This window comes from Leptosomus discolor, chromosome Z (genome assembly GCF_034619465.1).
Source record: "Leptosomus discolor isolate bLepDis1 chromosome Z, bLepDis1.hap2, whole genome shotgun sequence".
NCBI classification, from domain to species: domain Eukaryota; kingdom Metazoa; phylum Chordata; class Aves; order Leptosomiformes; family Leptosomidae; genus Leptosomus; species Leptosomus discolor.
The window spans coordinates 50,664,894-50,687,676 of record NC_141419.1 but is presented as its reverse complement, the minus strand read 5'-3'; the positions used below and the strand labels follow the sequence as shown (position 1 = coordinate 50,687,676).

General features: G+C 39.6%; 1 protein-coding gene across 1 annotated transcript in view; it reads right to left on the bottom strand.

Moving 5' to 3' along the window:
* The window catches only part of PIGG (phosphatidylinositol glycan anchor biosynthesis class G (EMM blood group)), a 108,417-nt gene that overhangs the window by 32,080 nt on the left and 53,554 nt on the right, over positions 1-22,783 (bottom strand). The window contains exons 11-12 of the mRNA XM_086479423.1: positions 20,224-20,533; positions 7,236-7,399 (exon numbers count right to left, since the gene is read on the bottom strand). Of these exons, the coding sequence (XP_086335549.1) occupies positions 7,236-7,399; positions 20,224-20,533 (474 nt within the window). The remainder of the gene's footprint in view (positions 1-7,235; positions 7,400-20,223; positions 20,534-22,783) is intronic.

Genomic DNA, 22,783 nt, shown 5'->3' with positions numbered 1-22,783 from the left:
GAGGGATGGGGAGGATACCAAGCAAGGTAAAGACAGGGATACCAAATGAGTGAGAGAGGGACAGCAAGCAAGAGGGAATGAGGGACAGTGAGTCAGAGACAGACGGGTAGGACACAGGAAAGTGTAACTTCATTTTATAGCAGCACCAAGCTTCAGGTTCCTTCCTCTACTAACAGCTGTGTGGACTAATGAAAGAAACCTTCTTAGATGTCAGTACAGACAAACCTAACCCCTTCCATCAGAATTTACTAAAATTCCTTTTACTGTACCACAGGGCCTACAATTTTTGAAAATAACATGCCATATGACCAGTTGCTATCCTGCAACACTGATACAAGTTAGCTTTCCTCTGTTAAGTTCTGACAGCTGTAGTTCACTAACCACAGAAAGGACCAGCAGAAGTTTATTTATAGACATGAAACTTAACTAGCCTTCCTTTCACTATTTTTTTCACATCCTGTCTAGATCCTGTGTAGATTGTCATTATTCTTTGAAGAAATTCTGGTTGCTTACACTGGAATCCAAAATTTCTGCCTGAAATTGATGTCCCCACGGCTACTCATGCCCAGTGTCATTAATGTTGATTCTCCTAATAGATTCAATAAGCTTATGTGTGTACTAAATTTAATGAACTCTTTTGTGCAAGCAGCATTTTTAAATCTACAACACAAATTCTACAACACTGCAGGAAAATACTACCTCACAACGCAGAGGTTCTAAACAAGAATAAATGTCAAATACTGCACTCTTTTGTACAGCAAAATGATACTGCATACCTGCAGTCTAGGTGGAGTAAGAAGCAGCTTGTAGTGCTACAGATACACTGAGAGCTGGAAGGCTGTACAGTCAACTCAGCTATGTGCTTTTGAGCATCCTTCTATAGGTCAGACGAACATCAGAAAAGCAAGAAGACAAAGACAATATAATCATAAAAACCTCAAATTAGAGCTTGGGCAGAAATAAAAAACAATTTCAGAACCTTCAGCTTTCAATTCAAGATCACCCACAAAGAAAAAGTGATAGACCATTTAAATATTAAAAAGTGTATCTGACATACTTAAAGTGACCTCTACCTAAGCCAGCAATTCTGTCAATGAGAACAATCTCAAAGCAATGGCAGTACACAGCATCAGTAAGACCACTTAAAAGCTGTGTGGCCAACTCTACAATGCATTTGGGCAGTAGCTAGAACACTGGAGCACAAGTTCTCCATTAGGGTCATCAGTCGTTACTAGAAAACAAACCTCATGCTGGACATACCAATGCTACCAAAAATGAGATCGTAATTTTTTAAGTTTCAGCTCTGTTCAGATACTTAGTTTTATCTCCACAAAGCAAGAATAACCTAATCCACCCCAAATCTGTGTATTTATAAATTCCGTGCACACAACTGTCCTTAACATTCATATAGAGAGTGTCTCAGCTCCTAAAACACAGCTGTATAGCTGGTCCATGGAGCAAGAGGATGACATTTATTTTGCAAATGGCTTTCAAGCAACTTGTCATTTGTTTGTAACATAGAAGCAAGAGCAGGCAACCCTACTTTGCTGGATCACTTTTCACTACTACAAAAATACTTTTCAATACTAAGAGTCATGGCTGCCTGAAGGAACTCTCATGAGTAAAGTAATTGTCTCACCAGCATGACAAAGGAATGAATGAAAAGGTAACCATCACAGAGCACTAATGATGTCTAAGAGAAATCTCCAGCCGTCACTGCAGTGACAGCTTGTCAGGATATACCTAAGTGAGTAAAACACTCTTCCAGCTTGTGGCAATAAAACCCAATTCCAATTTTATCAAATCACTTCCAGATTTTGATGTACATCAATGAACAAGTAGCTACCTTCTTCTATACCTTTAATTTATTTATTTATTTAGAGAATGAGACTGCTGGCAAACACAATAGATAACAGGAATTACCATTCTAGAGAATGCAGCAGCAGTATATTCTTAGTTGCAAATATTTTTTCACCTTTAATTAACCTAAGGAAGAGAGAATGGAGAGAAACCAGAAGAATTCAAAATTACTTATGTAAAATACCAAAGAGTTCAGAAAAAAGCATTTGGATTGTTCCCTTGTCTTTAAGAAGGGCTGCACTTTCTATCTGGGATTCAAAAAAAAAGTATATTGAAACACTCACTGTACGTCCAGCTTATGTCAGAAAGAAAAAGGATTAATGTATTAACACGGATTGTGAATGGGGGACTCAATGAATCAAACACTTTAGACTGAAGATGGGAAAAGCTTACGTTAACTGCTGAAATTCCTTGAGTATGCCTTCCTAATTCTGTTTAGATCAGCATTATAAAAATTCACAACAAAACTTAAGTTTGCTGTGCCAGCATTCTACATTAACGAAGTCACAGCATAACATTAAAAGTTTTGCAACTATTAACACCCTCCTGCTGGGCATAACTTCTATTTTCAATACCTGAAAGTCATTTGCTAACGTGAAAGCACCATTAGAACTTTTGACCACTAAGTAAGAAAAGCTAATAGGCATGCAGCCCTTTCATGCTATGAAAAATCCACCAGTTCACCTCAATATCTGACTCATTAAACCAGTTAAACTGAAAACTATCATGATGCCTAGCTAAAGAGTGGTAGCTATACAACATTATGAACAACACCCACATGACAATTTTGTTTGGGTAGGAGCTTGAAAACTGAATCCATCTGGAGTGTACTGCACAGTGATATAATGCACAGTCATATAATGTAGGTCAGATTATCCAACCTGGCCCTTTTCCTGGTCATAAGGATCCCAAAATCCAAAGTTCTGCTTCAGATCACAGCAATACAGTGGGCACTGTAAAAACTACCCTTTACATGAATCAGGTGATCTCTGGAATTTATGCAAGTCACACACAGAATACTTGGTTAAGTTCAGGCATCAATTTAATCAGTACTCCCTGCCTCAAAAATAGTTTCAAGAGTTATTGCACAGTTTCCATGGAGACTGAAGCCAAAGAGTTCTTCTTACTATTTCTGTCTGTGAAAATCCCATCACATTTAAGCTGCCAAGTTTTTTAGGAGAGCCTGACAGAGTAAAAGTGGCAGTAATATCCATGTTACTGTCTATCACATGCCACTTAATTATTTTAGAAACATATTTACCTTTCCACATGAGGAGAATATTTTATAGATCCACGTGTTTGATCAGATGGAGACAATGTTTAAGGAGTTCCAACATTTCCATAGCAAATGTATTATTTCAAAACCTCCTTGTCTCCTACTCCATGTTACCAAACTGGCCAAAGATACATGGCTTACACGTATCTAGTGCACTTTCACCTCACAAGGACGCTGTTAAATCCATCTCCCATAACATCCTCACAGGCAAACTGATCAGTCCAGGCTTGGAAAGTAGACAGTGAGGCAGACTGAAAACTGGCTCAACTGCCAGGCTCACTCAGTTGTGATCAGCAGCACAAAGTCCACCAGGAGGTCAGTAACTACCAGTCAACCCCAGGGTTTGACACTGGGGCCAATACTGTTTAACATCTTCATTAGTGATCTGGACAATGAGGCAGAGTGCCCCCTCAGCAAGTCTGCACACAACACAGAACTGGGAGGAGTTGTTGATACAGTAGATAGGTCTGCTGCCACTCAGAGGAACCTCGACTCAAAGAAATGGACTGACAAGAAACTCAAGAAGTTTAACAAAGGGAGAAGCCAAATCCTGCATCTGGGGAAGGATAAACCCATGCACCAGGACAGGCTTGCGGCTGACTGTCCAGAAAACAGCTTGGCAGAGCACAGAGGTTGTTCCTGGTGGACATGTTGCACATGAGCAAGCAACGTTCCCTTGAACCAACCCACGGCTGCAGCGGGAAAAGTAGAGCCAGCAGGTTGAGGAAAGTGATCTTTCCTCTCTGCTGAGCACTGGTGAGATCACATCTGGAGTTCTGGATCCAGTTCTGGGCTCCCTGGTACAAGACAGGCATAGGTGTATTGGAGCGAGTCCACTGAAAGGTCACAAAGATGATGAAGGGATTGGAGCATCTGACATAAAATGAGAGGCTGAGAAAGCTGGGATTGTTTACCCTTGAGTAGAGAAGGCTCAGCAGGGATCTCATCAATGTTCACATATATCTGAAAGAAGACATACCCACACTCTTCTCAGTGGTGCCCAGTGAAAGGATGAAAAACAAAGGACACAAACTGAAATACAACAAATTCCCTTAAACATCAGAAAACAACTGTTTTACTGCGAGGGTTGTCATACACTGGAACGCGTTGCCCAAGGAGACCCTGGAGTGTCCATCCTTGGAGATATTCAAAAATAAATCAGACATGGCCCTGAGGAACCTGCTCTGGTTGATCCTCCTTTGGACAGGAGGGTTAGACTTCAGACTCAAGTATTCTGCAGTTTCATAAACGCAAAGTGAGGAGAGATGGAAGGGTATGCATGTGTACTTGCCTCTAGGGCGTGACGCCCCAGTGGACCTCAGCTTCTAAGAACTCCAGCAAGAAGCTCTGGTAAGTCAACCCAACTGATGCAGCTTTAAATTACATGGGCTCTGCTAAGTGGCTAGAATAAACAAAGATAGTTAGCACTGAAGTCAGGCTTCCCTGTCCAGGTCAACTTCCTCAAATGCAACAGCTCTAAAACAGGCCACAGGATTCTAGGGACTTTGCTAAGAATGGTACTGCTGACCCGTTCTGGGCACACCCACTCAGCTAAGACTGTACCTGACAACATTCTGTGGCAGTCTAACGGGACATACTTAGCATACTCCAAAAAAACAGGGCAGCTGCATTCTTTCAGACCCTCCTATCTGGAGGAAGCAGGGAAAGGATCTTAATCTTGCATTTGGGACCACATAAAAAAAGGAAAGGTTTTGAATTTCACTGACCAAGACGTGTTGCTTATAAAACAGTTAAGAAGCCATCCAGCAGTTTTGTAAAAAGCTCAGTCTTTCATACATTTAAGAAAACGCATGAAGCAGCTGAACCTCTGCATCCTACAGTTTCAGCTTTGGCTCCAAGGAATAACAATAAAGTAATGAGACAACCATTTGGCCAGCAACAGCAAAACACAAGAGTGAAATAAAAAGTGTATGGACCAAGTTCCAAGCACCATAACATACCAATTTAAGTAAGTCCCAGCAGCTACAGAGATTCCAGTCCAGAGTTATGCACTGTTCCGTAGAGGAAACAACCTTACCAGTTCACCCAAATGAACCTTAAAATGGCTACAGGCACAAGCTGCTTGATGGACTCTACTTACATAAGTGATGTGGGTATTACAGGTCACAGTTACCCACTTCAGAGCAGTTTAAACCAGCACTGTACCTGGCAACACTACTAGCTGAGCTTTTAATCTGCAAAAATTCAACCAAGAAACATCAGAACAACAATCAACACTACAACAGAGGCACATTATTTGAATCAATATTAAACAGGTACAGATCCTCAAAGATTTTGTTACAGAAAGTTTTCTATTATTTTGTTAGAAGAGCTTTTAAAAAACATGTTATATGGTATCATTTTCTCTTTATTTTACGTTAGGGTTCACAGTCTGCAGTCTAGGGTTTAAACAACATTAAAACTTCAGCTCTTTAAAACCATTATGGGAACTCTTATTCTTTCCTTCTATTCGAGAAAGGGGTTTCTGTGGTTAAAAAAATCCAGACATCAATAATTACTGTTCTCCACATCTACTCCTGAAGCAAAAAAATATCAGAATGAACAGAGAAAAGGCTGTTTTTCAGGGGCATTATACATAAAGATCAGTACTTAGCATCAATCTATGTTAAGATGACTTCAAGGTAGCTGGCCTCAGACTAAGAAGTAATGTTCTACAGTGAGTCTCAATTTACACTAAAGAGTGCATTACTAGAGCAATACAAAGGCCCAGCACTGGGATGCATAATTCCACTGCAATAAAGTAGAGAGAGATGGACATCTTTAGAATAATACGGCAGACAGACAAAACAGTGAATAAGGTGAAAAATAACTCTATCTGTAAAGGTGCCTATTAATATGGAGCAATGGACACAACGAGTATGCAGGAATTTAGCTTGTTATAACAGGTCTTTCCTAGTTCAAAAACCTCCACTAGCCTACGCGGCTTAGTCAGCTGGGGATCACATATCTTTAAGCCTCTGATGAACACACATGTGCCAACAGGAGTTCACAGACCAAAACAAACAAGCAAAAGGAGAAAATAGAAGCCAGAAAACAAAAAGCACTAACAGGATGAGACTGGATGGAACTCTGCAGGTAAAGGGAGTCAGAGGTTTACAAAGGATGACAATGCATAAGGCAAAAAGTTGTGATAAACTAAATACTGTCTAAAATCCCACCTTTCAAGCCTGCTACAACATTTTGTTCCCTATTAAAAAAAAAACAACAAACCGCCAAAAAAAGTACATTTAAATTCCACAGGTAACAGAGAAAAAACTCAGGGATGGTAAGAATTCAGTCACTGTCAAATGTTATTTCTGTGAAAATGTACCAAGTTTTTTATTTGTGCACTGTTATTATATGGCAAGGAATTTACAACTCCTCTATTTTAACATACTGCATCTATCAGTTTGAACGCCCTGAATGACGAGTTAAATGCAATATTAGAGAGCCCAATTGGATTTCACATGCACACTCGAAGTGACATAAGCTTTTTCCATCTATGTCTTCTTAAAATCCCAATGTACTAATTCATTAAGCCATCTGCTACACAAGATACCCAAAAGTACAAATATTTTAGCTACAAATTACTGCAATAACCAGTAACATATAATAAAATAAATCTGGTTTATTTATAAAATGTTGTATGTCACTGTACCAAACAAGGACAGACATTCAAAGAACAGCACATTAGTTAAGTTTGAATTCTATTCTATTACTTTTAAAAGGTCTCCTACTTAATAGGTTCCAAGAAGAATGTTTTTAGGCAGCACATGCTGTTACAACAAAACATAGTAAAATTTTAAGTAATTTAGCACAGCAAACTGAGAAGTCATTAAGAAACAAAATTAGTACAACATAGACATATTCCCAGTGCAAAACTTCTGGAGAGAAAATGCAACTGGAAGACTGAGGTGATACAAGCTCATACAAAAAAAAAAAAAAAAAAAAAAAAAAAAAAGCATTTTCTTAATAGAAAACTAACTTCTAAGAAAAAAAATTATGTAAGCAAAATTGTTTGTAAAGGTATACAGTATATGGATGGTATTTATATCTGCAGTACGTAGAGGGGCATTACTTTACTTCAAAACATGATTACCTGCTAACTTCAGAACTCAAGTAGCACAGCAGATGAATGGCCCAAAGCAAAGGTCCTGCATATGTTGCAAATGCTGTAAGGAAGATAGCTGGTATCTCCACATAGCCTTCTAGTCCCACAAAACCTGCTGAAACATCTACAGTAGCAATGCCATTTGAATTTCCCTGAAAACAGGAATAAAAAAGTAAAGATTCAAGTATCTCTAAAGAAACATTTAGAATACATTAGAATAATATTAATTATTGCACCAGTTAAAGACTTACTCTTTAAGCTACTTTACAGTACAGCCATATTGTTTACATAGAAATTTCAATAAAGCAGCTTACCAAACAAGGGCTTCTGTTTAGGCTTTACACACTAATGAAGGCATAAACAGCATGATCTTTTGCTTGTCTTATTGTGTCTGTAAATTAACATGACTGTTGTTTAAAAAAAAAAGAGTTTAAAGCAAGCAGCTACACTTGCTGACGTCAGCCACAGTAATGAAAAATACACATTTTTCATCACACCTGGTTCAAACTCAAGATTTCAGGCTTGTTGCCTAAAATTACACCAGGAAATAAATATTACTTGCCTTTAGAGACAACAGGACTCTAATTTAGAGCTGTAGTGGAACACTAGACTGCCCACCTGCCCCCCCCCCATGACGCAAGCTGCTGCACGTAACTAGATTAAGACAGGCAAATTCAGAAAGGTTTCTGCTTCCCAAGTCTTGGGAATTGCAATTGACTTGCAATTCCCAAGTCATTGCAATCTATCAATAGATTGCACTGAAAGAGACCAAAAATCAGCCTAGATAGACTGAATCATCAATAAAAGGCATTTAAAACACAGAAAGAGAAAAACATAAGGAACATACAGCAACGAAAGCATCAAGAGCTGTCCAAGACTTGTATGTTTTACCTAGTTTCTTTTTCAGTGACCAAAACCACTAAATAACAAGGAATAATATAAAATTGAAGGAAGTATTTTCCACTGAAAATGCCCAAGTATTTAACTTTACTCAAACACCTAAAGCAGCAAACACAACCTGTGATTAAGGCAGATTATTTCTTAGCTTAGCGGGTCACAGATAGGTTTCCTCAGACTAGTGCAAAAGCTCTCAAGATATTCTTACTGTACCTGGAGAAGTGGATCGGTTTCTATAGCACTGGTATTCTGACAGCCATCAAACTCTCCTTTCCCCCTACAGAACCCCAGAACAACCCAAATGTAAGGGCTGTCACCACAAATAGCCTCAGACACCGTCCCAGCAGAGCATATGAGGAGCAGTGGCTCTCCGTTTCCCTCCGACCTGATCTCCTCTCACCTTAGTTAGTGACTACAGTCTCCTTGAATCGCAAGTTAGCCCAGTGAGGAAGTGTTATCATCAAACGCACTCATCTGGGCTGTCCAAATGAAATCCAAAGAACACAGGGAAGCATGAAAAATAGTTAGCTTTTTCAGGTACATAAGTAACTAGGCACCAGGGACAGCAAAAACACTGTTCCTGAAACAGCTCTAAAATCTAAGGAGAAAAAAGCCATCCATGTCAACAGAATTAATTCAGAGCTCATTATCAGTAGTCATCACCCCCATGAATCCTACCATGAAGATATCCCCAGAATGTAAGGGCAGCCTGAATCTGTAAGAGGGCAGTAAGGTTTTCGGATTTTACCAAGACATCATACAGCAGAAAAAGCTTGACCTATGACTGTCAGTCCTCCTCCTTTTGACCTTCACCATGCACCACTACAGTAAATTATTGTTATACTGCACCAGGGTAGTAAATGATTATGATGCATTTAGCGTTAAGTTCAGCAATGATAGGAGCAGAGCAAAGAATAACTAATGACAAGTAGGTAAAGAAAAAGCATACCTGTGCCCTAGAACCTGTAAGATGAGACAGGAAAAGAAAGCTCTAGAACAAGGCTCCTCCCTCAGGTTTAAGGGGTATAGACTGAGGACATGGCAAGAGCAGAAAGATCAGGTGCAGTGCTCTGAGAGCAGGACAGGGTGCTTCTCCTCAACAAGGAAAAGACTGACGGGGACAGGTGGGGAGAGAACCTGCTTTCTTTTCCCCCAATCCCTGTCCACAGCAACCGGTCTTTTCCCAGCCACATCTACTTATTTTCTCTCCCCTCCTTCTCCTCTGTATGAGGCATGCAGAGTAGAAACGCTGAGACATCAGGCAATCCTGCTTATCTCATGAAGAGACTTCAGACAGCTCGACCTGCATGCGCACACGGTTGATCCTTGGCACCTTGGGGCAACTCCCCATCCCACTGTATGTGAGAAGGAGCAAGCCTGTGAGTGCGTGTCACTGGTCCTGCACAACAGGACCAGATGTACTCTCCTCTGGAAGGTAGTGAGGACAGAGGAAGAAACCAGGAGGAAGGAACAGTGCTTTCCACCTTCTCCCCAACTCCCCACAGTTCTTTTCACACAGGGCTCACTCCAGCTATCTTTGACTTTGTTTAAAGTGATGTAGCTGTAGAACAAGGAAAGGAAGGATGCACACACTTGGATCCACACACAACTCTGACTACTCTGGATGTTAAGTGTCCAAACACTCCACTTTCACCAGGAATCTGCTGAGCCTCATGGATGGCTCCACAGCTACTATTAGAAAAGTCCTGCTAAGTAGTAAGAAGCATTTTTTCTTCAAATCAGGTATCTTTCTCCAAGACTAATTCATATATTTGAACTGAATTTTTGCAGATTACAGTTTCTCATACTCCACACAATACATAAATAACTGACAATTTAGAGTGTCTGCTTTTATTTTAAAGTATCACTCAAGTATTTCAAACAGTGCAATAGCTTGTTGTAGTAAGGGCAGAAAGTTACAGGAGACAATGCACTATTGCATAAAAGCATTCCACAATAATCCACCATGACCTAGATCAATGAAGCACAAATGTAAGAACACTGTCTAAAGAAACTACTCAGCATATTTGCTACAGTAACAGAGGAGAATCACTCCATAGACACTAATGAAAACAATCTAAAACCTTCTTCAAAGCTGCAATGATTTTTCAGATACTACATCACTCACTGAATATATTACCTACAGTATCTCAATGACTGTCACTGAACTGAGAAGTACAGAGGTGCAAGACAAAACTGACATGCTTCTGACTTGTTTAAAGATTAATTTAACAGAGCAGGCTATTACCACACTTCCACTGAGCCCTTCACATAATTGTATGCCTTTCTAGTAACTGGAATTCCATTAACAAGATAGAATGAGGAATTAATTTTAGTTATGTGAAGCAAATAATTTAAGATGAAAAAATTAAGTCATTGGAAAATGTTGGCCAGAAAGGTTCTGCTCTCTCCATCCTTGCAGATTTCAAGACCCTAAGCAACCCAGTCTGAACCTCATAGCTAATGCTGCTCCGAGAATGCAGTTGAACTGTGGGCCTTCTGAGGTCCTCTCCAACATAAACTATCCTACAATGCTTTGAAATCATAACAAAAGAAAGATACAAGCCACTTTAAAATGTCACTAATTCCATTTCTGAACCTAACAGCAAGATGAATTAGATACTAATGATTCTGAAAATGTACAAACCTATTTTGTTCTCCTCCAGGGATAAAAAATACCAGAAAGTATAAACAAGTCTTAAAGGTTTTGAGACTGTACTTTCTTCCTCCCCTTCTGCAGATATACTGCTCTAAGGGTGGGAACAAAAAAAGCACAAGACTGTTAAATGAATACACAGAATTTTTGTTCATTTATGAGCTTTCATCCAAGGTAACTAAAATATTTTAAGAAATATTTACAGCAACATAATTTTTTAGGAGCTGCTACAGTTAAGGGAAACAGCAAGAAACTTATTTCTATTCTCACTGCATTTGAAGGGCAAGCAGCAATGATACTTCTGGGAAGTGACTGATGAATTGTGGACAACTCAGAGCTTAGCAGAAAACTATTGATCATGCAAGCTTGTTGAAAAGTTCATCAAGAGGTTCTCAAGCTTGCAATAATGTCCTGACAGATAAGTAGCATTCTGATCAAATACATTAATTTCGTATCTGTTTGACAATAATGGACTATTTTTAACTTTGCTTCTCTTCGTCGATTTACACAAAACAGTAAGTAAAGCAAAGATCCTGACTACTAAAACAAGATTAAAAAATGAAGTGGTTTCACCCAACTCCACATAAAGAACACAGGACTTCACCCAGCCAAGCTCTGAAAACCTCCAAGCATGAAGACTGCACAATCTGTGTGAGCAACCTTTTCCACTGCTTACTAGTGACAAAAATCTTGCTAAAGGGCTGGAAAAACAAGTTTATGTGTAGTCTTCCCCTGTAAGTTACAACTGTTTAATAAATTTCCCTTTTAGGTTCACATTGTCAGAGCAGCAAAGGCCAGCTGGTTTTGCAAGGGAAGGTAAGCTGGGAAATGTGAAAACAACACAGGTGAGAGCAGTAACGGAGAAGAACTGGGAATGCTCAGTGGCATGCAGGTCAGGACTGGATCCAGAGACAGTGATCAGGGCCAGACGCAGTTCAGAGATCACACAGCAAGTCTGCCATGACAAGGCAGGTTCAAGATTAGGCCTGGAAGCCCAGCCACCAGGTCCTGGTCCAGATCAGGATTAAGAAGGCATGAGACAGGTGCAGACATACCTGTTTACACAGCTGTGATGTAACACAGGCAGTAAAGCATCAGATTAAAAGCAGCTGCCAAAGGAAAGGAGGGCCAGGCCCTTCCTTTTAGCTTTTCTCCCAGCTGCTCCTCCCAGTGAATGAAATGACCTTCAGACAACTCTGCTAAACTGAACTCCTAGACAGGAGATGCACTCAGGGCCCTGGCACAGATGACGTGTAGAATGCAAAACCAAGTGTAAGCTCAAGGCATTTGTTTTCAACCCATACTAAATTTGTTGGGTTTCTTCCTACTTCTACTTAAGAGCAAAATATTAGCTTCCAAACCCAGGCATTTCTTTTTTTTTTTTCCTCCACTTCCATCAACTATACTTACTGATTAATGAAAAAATAGTATCTGTTCCTATGAACCTTGCTTACTCTGTACACTTACGATTTTTACAGCTATACTTCCAAAACGTCTTTAAGGACCCTACAATATTTTTTCGAAAGAACACTGCCTCATTCATTAAATATGCTATCCTAAAGAAGGCTATTTTTACTATCATATTCAGAAGTCCATCACTTAGATTCAACACTCAGCAAGACAGAGTTATTGCTTTCAACTTTACGTACCCTCTTGCCTGCCAAGACTTAAAGGTTCAGCAACATGGGCAAGAAGTCTCACTCTCCTCACAATCATACCAGCACATAAGCAAAAAGTAGTTCTCCAAATCTCTCTCCTATTTCCAGATGGAAGGCCTTTATATTTAGTTTCTACTTATCTTCTCCTGCCCCATTTAGCTAGCACTGTTTAAATTTATTATCCAATCTGATTGACATCAACAATTAATTTCAGTGTTCTTCAATTTCTATATTTCAACCATAAACCTGCTCTCATTTTTGTATGCTACATTACGTCTTTATGCCTGTCTGGAAACTAAAAACCTAGCACCACTCTGAACACAACTAGTTAAACAGGGGTAGCTCTAGTAACCACAAAACTTGGGGAAAGTCAGGGAAGACATTTAAATCTATGCCAGCAGTGCACATCATGCCTTACAGTTGTTCTTCCTTCACATCTCTCCCCTATACATTCAAGCATAGATATCGCTTGCTCCAGAGGTAGTAAATGAATGACTAGCTGGTACCAAGGCAGGCTGAACAGAGGTCAGTATTAAAGTGGAGAACTCCATGTACTTCTCCAGCAGAAACAGCCCAGTTATAGTATTCAGTATTTGAGGAAAAATGATACATACTCTGTCTGAAATACAAATCTTTCCTAAGTCAGCCAAAATGTAAGACCTCAGTGTTGATGGTCACAGCCAAGACAGATAGCTGCTAAATCTTGGACATCTGCAGTTTACTCAGTAAGAATCATGCATCTTTACTGAAAGGCACTGAAGTAAGGAGAGGATCTGAAAGCTGTCACCAAGCAAAGACCTTCCTGTATTTCCCACGTTCCACCTTCCATCACTCAGGTAAGGAAAAGTTGGAAAGCATACATAACCATGCAAAATCATCTATGGCTTCTCCTGAGATCGCTCATCTATGCTACTCTTGAGATATAGATAAACACTTAAAGATTGAGTGCCTGCAACTGTCACAAGAGTTGTGAGTAAACGGGGGAACCTGCATTGCCATGAGAAAAGAGTGTTTGTAACTCACCTGAAGGGGAGGTTACCTCTATGTGTTTGGGACGGGGGGTACTGGTGCAGGGGTGAGGGACAGATCTTTTTCAAATCAGGTATACAAAATGGCATGGAAATTGTTGAGTGTTCATCTCTTGTATACCTGGTACGGATCCTGCATCTATAGTTCAGTGAGTGTCAGTTAATTGTTAATTAAGTGCTATTATTATGTGATCGCCAGTTAATTACATGTCACTAATAAATCAATAAAACACTTCAATCTTGATTTTAAGCTACACAAACTGAGCAGTTTTTCCGTTGCAATGTCATTCATGCTCTAGACTCTCAACTCTTAACGAAAGCGAAGGAGAAACTTAAAATATATCCAAGAATGAAGAAGTGGGTTTTGTAGGTTGTTGGGTTTTTAATTTTCCCTGGTAGTGCAGATCAGAATGCTAGGTACTGAGCAAGCCTACATACAAAGAGCACAAAATTAAACATAATTTCTGGAAGAAGTTGCTTCCATCCTTGGATCTACAGTCCTAGATAGGAAAACCTATTCTCAGAACAAATTGGGAGAAATTTATTAATTGAAGAGAGAGGATTAATTAGATTTGCAAGGACCATTGTAGCCTCTGTAATTTTATGAGCTCAACCATCCTGCTTTTCTACACCAATATTGTGCGTATCAGATAATTGCTTTCAACTGCGAAGGGAAAAAACCCCACTCTCTTAGCCTTGCATGATTCAATTTGTTTCTTTCCATACCTGCAGAACAGTTTTTTCATCAGAGAATAAAATGCAGTGGCTAACATCTGAAGAGTGATATTTTGGTCAAACTCTTAATCTTTTTTTTTTTTTAAAAAAGAACTGAAAGCTTGATCTCTAAGGAGTGGGGAGTGGAAGAAAATTCCATCTGTCTTGATTATTAAAAGCGCTTTTTCCTTTAGCAGAATTATTTTTCCATTTTTGAAACATCTCTAAGATGTTTTGAAAATAGAAAAAATAGAGAAAAAGAGAATAATAGAGAAAATAGAGAAATAGGCCACAATCAAACCCGATCTTTTACAATTCATTTGTCATTTTATTCTGTCTTGGGCATGCTGAATAGGTACACACTTTGGTTTTCCAAGTAGACGGCCAAAAAAATTCACAAAAGACTGTTGACAAGTTCTTCTGAAATAGATAACACTTTTTAAAAGGGCCCTGTGCTAAAAAGAGTATGAATTTGTCAAAATTTTTGCTAAGCCATTGCTAAATTCAGAAGAATCTCTTCAAAGCTGGAGTTTACAGACGTGATCGGACATAAAAAGACAGCTCCTTATCTGGATCTGCTCTATTTCATATCTTGGACATAATAATAAACCAGCATGGGAAACAACATGGGGGGGAAAAAAAGCTTTGGTCTGCTTCTACCAGAGGTTTTGATAAGTAACCATCACCTTTCATTCTCCAGATCTTAGAGTGACAGGAGATGCACAAAGATCAATCTAGCAATCTGGCTCACAATGAAGCGATGTAGAAATTCTCCTTTCTGTGATTCAGCAGCATATCTATAGGCAAGGGACTCCCTCGTCAGAGATAATTTTTAAGATATCCTCAAGTTTGCTTGAAGAAATGTCAAAGCTGCCAGTGGGATGATTTGGCCTAGGTGGATGCCCTGAAAATGCAGGATATCCAACAGTACAACGTGCAGCCAGTTAAGATGGAAACCAGTTTTTCCAGTCTTCTAAAAACAAAAACACTCCTCAGCTGCAGTGGTAGTTGAAAAGTGCAAAAAATTAGTCATTAAAAAAAAAAATAAATCTTAAAACACATTTCTATCTTCCTGCTAACACCTGCATAAAACCACTAAAAAAGCCCAACACATGCTATCAGATCTGTTACATTTTACTGATCTTGAATAAACACATTTTTATTGATATAGAAAAAACCTTTGGCATAGCATAGTCAAGTGGAAAAGAGGTATTGTTGCAGAAATCACCATATTTAGAATTTTCAGATACTGCTTGGATATCCCGTTACTTTTCCCATCTTGATTTGAATATCAAGAATTCTAATTAGTGGATATTAGCAGGAGAAACTAATGATTATATTGGGAAAATAAGTCTCAAATGTAATAAATGATCAAATATAAAATAAAATTTGTATTGCCAATGCTGCTAGCATACCCCTGTAAAGTCCCAGACCTAAGGTATTCATTAACCAGTGATCTGTTAGTGGATAGAAACAAGGATAATGTGTTGTAGTCCAAGACATCTGCAAGACAGGATTTATTATAGTACCCATTGTGTATAATCTTTGAATCGTGACCAAAGTAGGTACGAGCCAAGGACATGTTCCCTGATCATACACGGTCAATTCGAGGAGTGGTCGAGACCTCTGACTCACGGACCACTTACCCAAATTATACCACCTACTCAAAAGAGAACAATAGAAGACTATGACAGAGGCTGCGCACTAATTTGCATCAGAAGCGAGAAGAACCAATCATCAAGAGAATGATAATGAACATGCATTGTATAGACTGAATATGTATGCATTTAATACTTAAATAATTGTTGATTACAATGTGCAGGCGGACTATCTTTGGGAAGGATCCCATGTCCCCGGTGCACATGGTGCGCATCGTTAATAAAGGACGTCTCTACTTATCTAACTTTGTGTAGATAAGTTTTTCTTACCACTGCAGATTTGCAACAGTATCACGCTCTTGACGGCCTCTGATAGCTTATTTCTGAAGCAGCTGAAGAAGTTTTCCAAAGTTCACGGAAATTCTTCCAGAAAAGTTATTCCCTAATTTTTTGCAGCACTTAGATCAGAGAAGACACAAAATTTAACCTGCTCAATTACACTTCCACAGCTAACATATTATTTCAGAAAGTCCCTATTTTCTATCCCATCATACCATATATTGGCTGAAGTTACATGGGCTATATTTATCTAATCCACTTTCACCTCACAAGGAGGCTTTTAATGCCATCTCCCATAACACCCTCACAGGCAAACTGATGCAGTCTAGGCCAGGAAAATGGACAGTGAGGTTGACTGAAAAATGCTCAAGTGCTGGGCTCCCAGGCTTGTGATTAGCAGCATGAAGTCCACCTGGAGGCCACTCACTAAGAATCAATCGCAGGCCTTGACACTGGAGCAGACAATTTTTAACATCTTCATTAATGACCTGGCGAACAGGGCAGAGGGCTCCCTTGGCAAGTCTGCACACAATACGAAACTGGCTGATAAAGCAGACGGGTGTGCTGCCATTCAGAGGCACTTCAACAGGCTGGAGAATTGGGTTGACAAGCAACTCATGAAGTTCAACAATGGGAAATGTCAAATCCGGTACTTGAGGAGGAATGAATCCATGCCCTGGTTCAGGCTTGGGGCTAACCATATGGAAAGCAGCTTGGCTGAGAGGGACATGGGGGTCTTTGTGGACACCATGTTGTCTGTGAGACAGTCATTTGCCCTTTGTGCAAAGACCAACAACACCTGGGACTGCATTAGGGAAAGCATCACTAGCTGGTTGAGGTGGATGCTTCTTTCCCTCTACTAAGAAGTCATGAGATCACATTCGGGCTCTTGGGTCCAGTTCCGGGCTCCTCAGCACAAGACAGATATGGATGTACTGCACAAAGTCCACTGAAGCACCACAAAGATAATGATGGGAATGAAGCATCTGTCATACAAACATTTATCTGAAAGAGCTGGGTCTTGTTTACTCTCAAGAAAGCTCAGCAGGGATCGTAGCAGTGTGTATACCTGATCAGGGGGGTAAGGCAGACGTAGCCAGACTTTGACCTTCTCAGTCACTAACTAGTAGCAGAAAGGATCAAAAGCAAGGTACACAAACTGCAATACAAGAAGTTCTGTTTAAACATCAGAAAAAGCTTTTTTTCTGGCTAGGGTGGTCAAGCACTGGAACCGACTGCCCAGAGAGGTTGCAGAATCTTCATCCTTGCAGGTATTTAAAATTGGATTGGACACAGTCCAGACCACACTGATCTGGTTGAACTGCCATTGGATGGGGCGAGGTTGTGTTACTGTGAGAAAGCAACCGAAACTTATTGTATTAGGAAACAAGACTGTGTAAAATATATTTAAGTTAGGTTGCCATAGTAATCTTATGTATTAGTTACTATGCTTAAGTTTAATCATAGCAATATTATATATTAAATACTGTGTTTTAAGTTTGTTTTGAGAAACTGAGGAAACTCATTATAGAAACCATTTGTGCTACTTGGAAACGCCCTTCCCTAACCCACCTTGATTTGAATATCAAGGATTCCAATCAGTAGAAGTAAGTAGAAATAACCAATGATTACTTTAGAACAGGAATATTGATGAGGTTATATAACTAAGAGAACCAATAATTGTACAGGTTAAAATTAATAGCAAGAATGGTATGCATTTTTATGTAAAACATGCTGTGTAACCATGGATAGATGGACAGCCAACAAAGAATGTAAAAGATTTCCAATGTAATGTGAAATTGAACACACATGACAGAGTGATCCCTCATGTTCCCAGCACTGAATAAAGCAGTGTCTGCTTATCTACATCAAACTGGTGTCAGTAAGTTCTGTTTTAGTCTCATTTGGTGACAGCTGGACTGAATGATCTCCAGAGGAACCTTTCAGCTTCAACTCTTCTGTGATTCAGTGGTTCTGTGTGAACTGTACCGAGAAATCTTCACCACTGAAAATGGGCGCTTTATGAAAACATTCAAACCATTCTTCGTTAGTCCCTTTTCCATAACTAGGATTTTCTTGCCAGACTGCACACCATTAAATATCTGACAGCTGCTTTTGCTTGGTACCTCAGTCCTAAGAAGGCCCTGCCTTCAGCCTCTTGCCAACTCCACTACGGGCTGCTCTCAGGCGGTAATCAGAGCTGCTTGCCTGAACAGTAATATTCAAAACATGCAAAAGACTTCAACCAAGAAATGTTACATCTTCTGAGCAGGAAAACTGGGCAGGAAGGGATGAATCACGATGACCTCATCCCTATCAGCAATTCCCTGTCCTGACATGTACTCTTAGAGCAAAGTCAAGCCAATCCTCAGTCAGCACTAACAGGATCAGAAACAGAGTAGGAAGAACCCTAAGCTTGACCACAGTTTTAACATCCTCAGCCATGCCACAAAGTAAAGCCACACATGTCTCACCTCGAAATTCTGCAACAAATCAGTGCGGTGGTTTGGTGTCTGGTGGGGTTTTGGTGGTGTTTTGGTACGGGGGGAGGGGGCTACAGAGGTGGCTCCTGTAAGAGGCTTCGAGAAGCTCCCCTCGGTTCCAATTTTGGACCCGCCTCTGGCCAAGGCCAGACCAATGGCGACTCTGTGAGTAACTGTGTAAGAGTGAAAGAAGCGGCTGATTGTCAGCTTTCGTTTTGTCTGTCAGTGTTGCTGAGATGGAGACATGGAGGATGGGAAAGAAACAACCCTGTGGACACCCCGGTCAGTGAGGAAGGAGAGGGGGAGCTGTGCCAGTGCAGAGGCAGCCACGAGGGACCCGCGCTGGGGGGTTATGGGGAGCTGCAGCCCCATGGGAAGGACACACGCTGGAGCAGTTCCTGGAGGGCTGTCTGCCGTGAGAGGGACCCCGCGGTGGGGCAGGGGAGGGCTGCGAGGGCCCCTCTCCCTGTGGAAGAAGGAGCAGCGGGGACACCTTGGGCTGGCCGGACTGTGACCCCAATTCCCTGCCCCTGCGCTGTTGGAGGGGAAAAGGGAGCAGAGCTGAGCCCGGGGAGACTGGAGGGCCGGGGGGGGAGGTGTGCTGTATTTAAGACCTGGTTATATCTGTCATTATCTCTGGTGGTGGTGGTTGTTTTATATTAAATGTACGTTGTTACCCACAAGTTGACTCTGCCTGTTGCCCATGACCATAACTGGTGAGTGAGCCCTCCCTGCCCTTTGTTGTGTCCCTCAAGCCATTTTGGTTGTATTTTCTCCTGCTCATCCCTCAGGGGACGGGGTAGGGGTGAGCGAGCAGCTGCATGGTGCTTTTGGAGCCAGCTGGGTAGGCTCAAACCATGACAATCAGAAAGCCTCTCCTCCTAAACCAGAAAAAACCCAATCCCCAACTTTACAAATGCCCTCTTAAGACAGACTGCTACACCAAGTTTCCAAAACTATTAGAAGGGAAAGAAGAACTTCTCCAGCTTTGATGCTAAGGAAAGTTTTTGTGGAATTGCAACTAATTTCAATGCAGAGAACTATGTTATCGAAATTTGTAAGGCTTCTCAGGAAAGAAGATACCATTTGATGTAATAAGAATGACAATTTGTTCTGATTCTCATAAGAGAAATCACCTTGTCACAGAACTTCCCTTCAGTCTTAAACTGTATGTAGATCTATTGTGATGCAAAAGTTTTGTAAGCCTTAAGAATCAGGGACAAAAAGCCATCTGCCTTTTATTGGTATTAATCAACTGAGTTAAAATTTTCAAATTTATTATCACCAGAGCCGTACTTAGGATGCCCACTAACAGGCCAAAATCACCCTTGGTATAGGTATCTGATATTTTTAACACTTTCATGAATCTGTATTTGAGCATAAATTATCAAGGTATGCATCTTTCCCTGAATATGAAAAGAAAACATTAATAATACAGTTAGAAACTAAACCCTTTTGGGAATCATAGAATGGTATGAGTTGGAAGGACTCAGTAAACTCTTCCACTCTGAAATTTAGTTGGCATTTTACTCACAATAGGCAATATTTCTTTCAAAAACTATTCCCCCTTCCAGCCTTGTAGCAGCAAGAGTATTCAGCTTACCTGAAAATAGAAGAAAGCTTGGCCAAACCAGTAGTGCATGATAGTAATCTGCGCTGCATCAAATTTCAAAGGTCTCCAGATATATTTTGTCACCATTGACTGAATCAGCAGACAAAACACCAAGACTGGTAAATTGTGAGGTCTAAATAGAAGGGCTGCTAGTAGAACCAACCCACTATACACTTCCCATAATCCTGTACTCTTCATGCTGGAGTCTGCAGAAATAACCTGTGACTTCAGTAAATCTTTAGTCCCAGTGAAGACTATGCCAAGAACAAAGACATAAACAAAACGAGCTTCAATAATCCCCCTAAAGAGGAAATAATAAAAAAAAAGTAATAATAATTAATAAATAAATCAAACAGAAAGATGAGCTACTTACTGCAACTATTTCACAGGTCAAAAAATCATTCCAGAGAAATGCAAGACAAATGCAGTTCTGCCAAACAGGTTAAATTCTAAGGCTAGTAGTGGCCAGTTTAATGAGAGAGCTTTCTCAAATACAAAAATGCTAAAAATGGTTCATGCTTAAATTACAAAGAAAACACCTTGTGCCTAAAAACTAAACTAACCTAAAATATAAAAATAAAATTATGTCAATTAATGTAACCAAAATAAATGTATGTTATTACTACCCAAGGTCTAGATCCATAAATATATTCACACAAATATGGCTTTCACTTAGCATAATGAATTTCCCAAACCACTCATTAGAGTGGTATGAAAACTTTATTTCAGGAATTCAATTGACCTAAAAATTCCCTTTAAGCTATTCACTGATTTTTTAAAACTCATTCACACAAACATGTTTCTTTCTAGCCAACCAAAAAGACATTGATAGTACTTGAATATCCTTATTTCAGCCTAAAATGTTTGCACACTTCAGACATTTTCTCACCTTACACAGCTGCACAGATATACAGATACAGTAGTTTATACCAGCATGTTTCTTCCTCGTAACTGTACACATTTTTCAAATCCTTAAGAAATCCCATTACAAAAAAAAGAAATGTTTTAAGTAGTAAGTGTAATTAACATCTACTGCTATGTTCATTGCATCTATTGCCTCTTCATTTCCCGTGAAAGTCAGCTTCTGAAGAAAACACATCATCTCGCCCACAAGGCTGACAAGGACAAGGACCAGTAAGCTTAAAAACTGTGCCCTGCTATTCTATTAGTGCAAGGCCCAAGGAACAAAGAAAGTGAAAGCAGATATACATCGGAATGCACTGATACTCTCATGTTTACTGGGCCAAAAAAGTCACAGATCACATTAGTGTGAGCTAAGCTATAATAATAATCCAATGAACTCACTAAATAAGCACATTAAAAATTTTGTGGTTATAAATCTATTTTTTTATCTTGCAAAAGATAAAAATACACATTATCTACACACTTTATCCATAATTTAATATACACTATCCTTAATGATTACCAGTTACTTTATACATGAGCGTTGAATGAACATGGTCTCCTAGAAAGTTAATACAATTCACTCAGAAATGAGGATTATTGAGTTACCTGGACTTAATAACATATGGATGATTAGACCATGAAATTAAAGTTAGTAAAAGCATAGTTACTCTTGGTGTAACCAGTGTTAACTAGCTGGCCACAGAAAACACCACTAGTCAAAATTTCTAAATATAAATTTCTCCTTTTAATTACTTTTTTCAGACTTTGGAAAGTCACCTTCCTTCTTAAACAATGAGCCTAAATTCAGTCTTTCTTTCCCACATACAGGAAAGAGAACAAAAAAAGTAAGAGGAGAAATAATAAGCAACAGTATTTACATGTTCAGTGATTTTTTTGCACCCACAGAACCAAGGAAAAAGACAAAACCATCACATGATCGTGATGTGGCTTTCCTAAACCTGAATACCATGCTCTTTCAAAGGTTTAGCTTTCAAAGGTTCAAACTTCTACCCAGCGGTCTATGAAGAGCAGCTTTACTATTTTATTCCCTTCCATTGTTAGCCTTTGTAAAACTCCTGTAAGGCCCATTGGCTCTTTCCTTTAGGGGGAAAAAATTAAAAACCAGTGAAGTTTAGAGGGTTCCTGTGTTTCTGGCTAACGCAGAAATTCTGTGCCCCTTTTTCACTCTCTCTGGTAATTGTGATGTAATTATTACCTTAAAATATTCAAATATATTCATGCAACAGAAATAAAACTTTAAGAAACAGCTTTGGGTATTTGTCACTATTAAATGAGTTAAGTGAAAACTGAAATTCACCAGCTGATGAAAATTCAAACTAAAAAAAATAATTTCTCAGCAAATGCACTAGTATTATTTTGCTTATGTCAGTATGGTACATATTAATGTTTTTCATTGCACAAATTATCATTTTTAGAAAGAAGTCTGAGGAAAATTACTTTCTTGAATTTTTTAAATACAGGATATCTTAGTGTAAGCCATAGAAGACAGGACAAACTTCAATTGCCTCTTCTCCCTCATCCACCGCCCAGCAGTTGCCACATTCAGAGAAAAAAAAAAAAAAAATCAGTAAAGTGTACAGAGAGGGGGCATTTCAGAGCAAAGATTCTCCATCTCAGAGAAGAA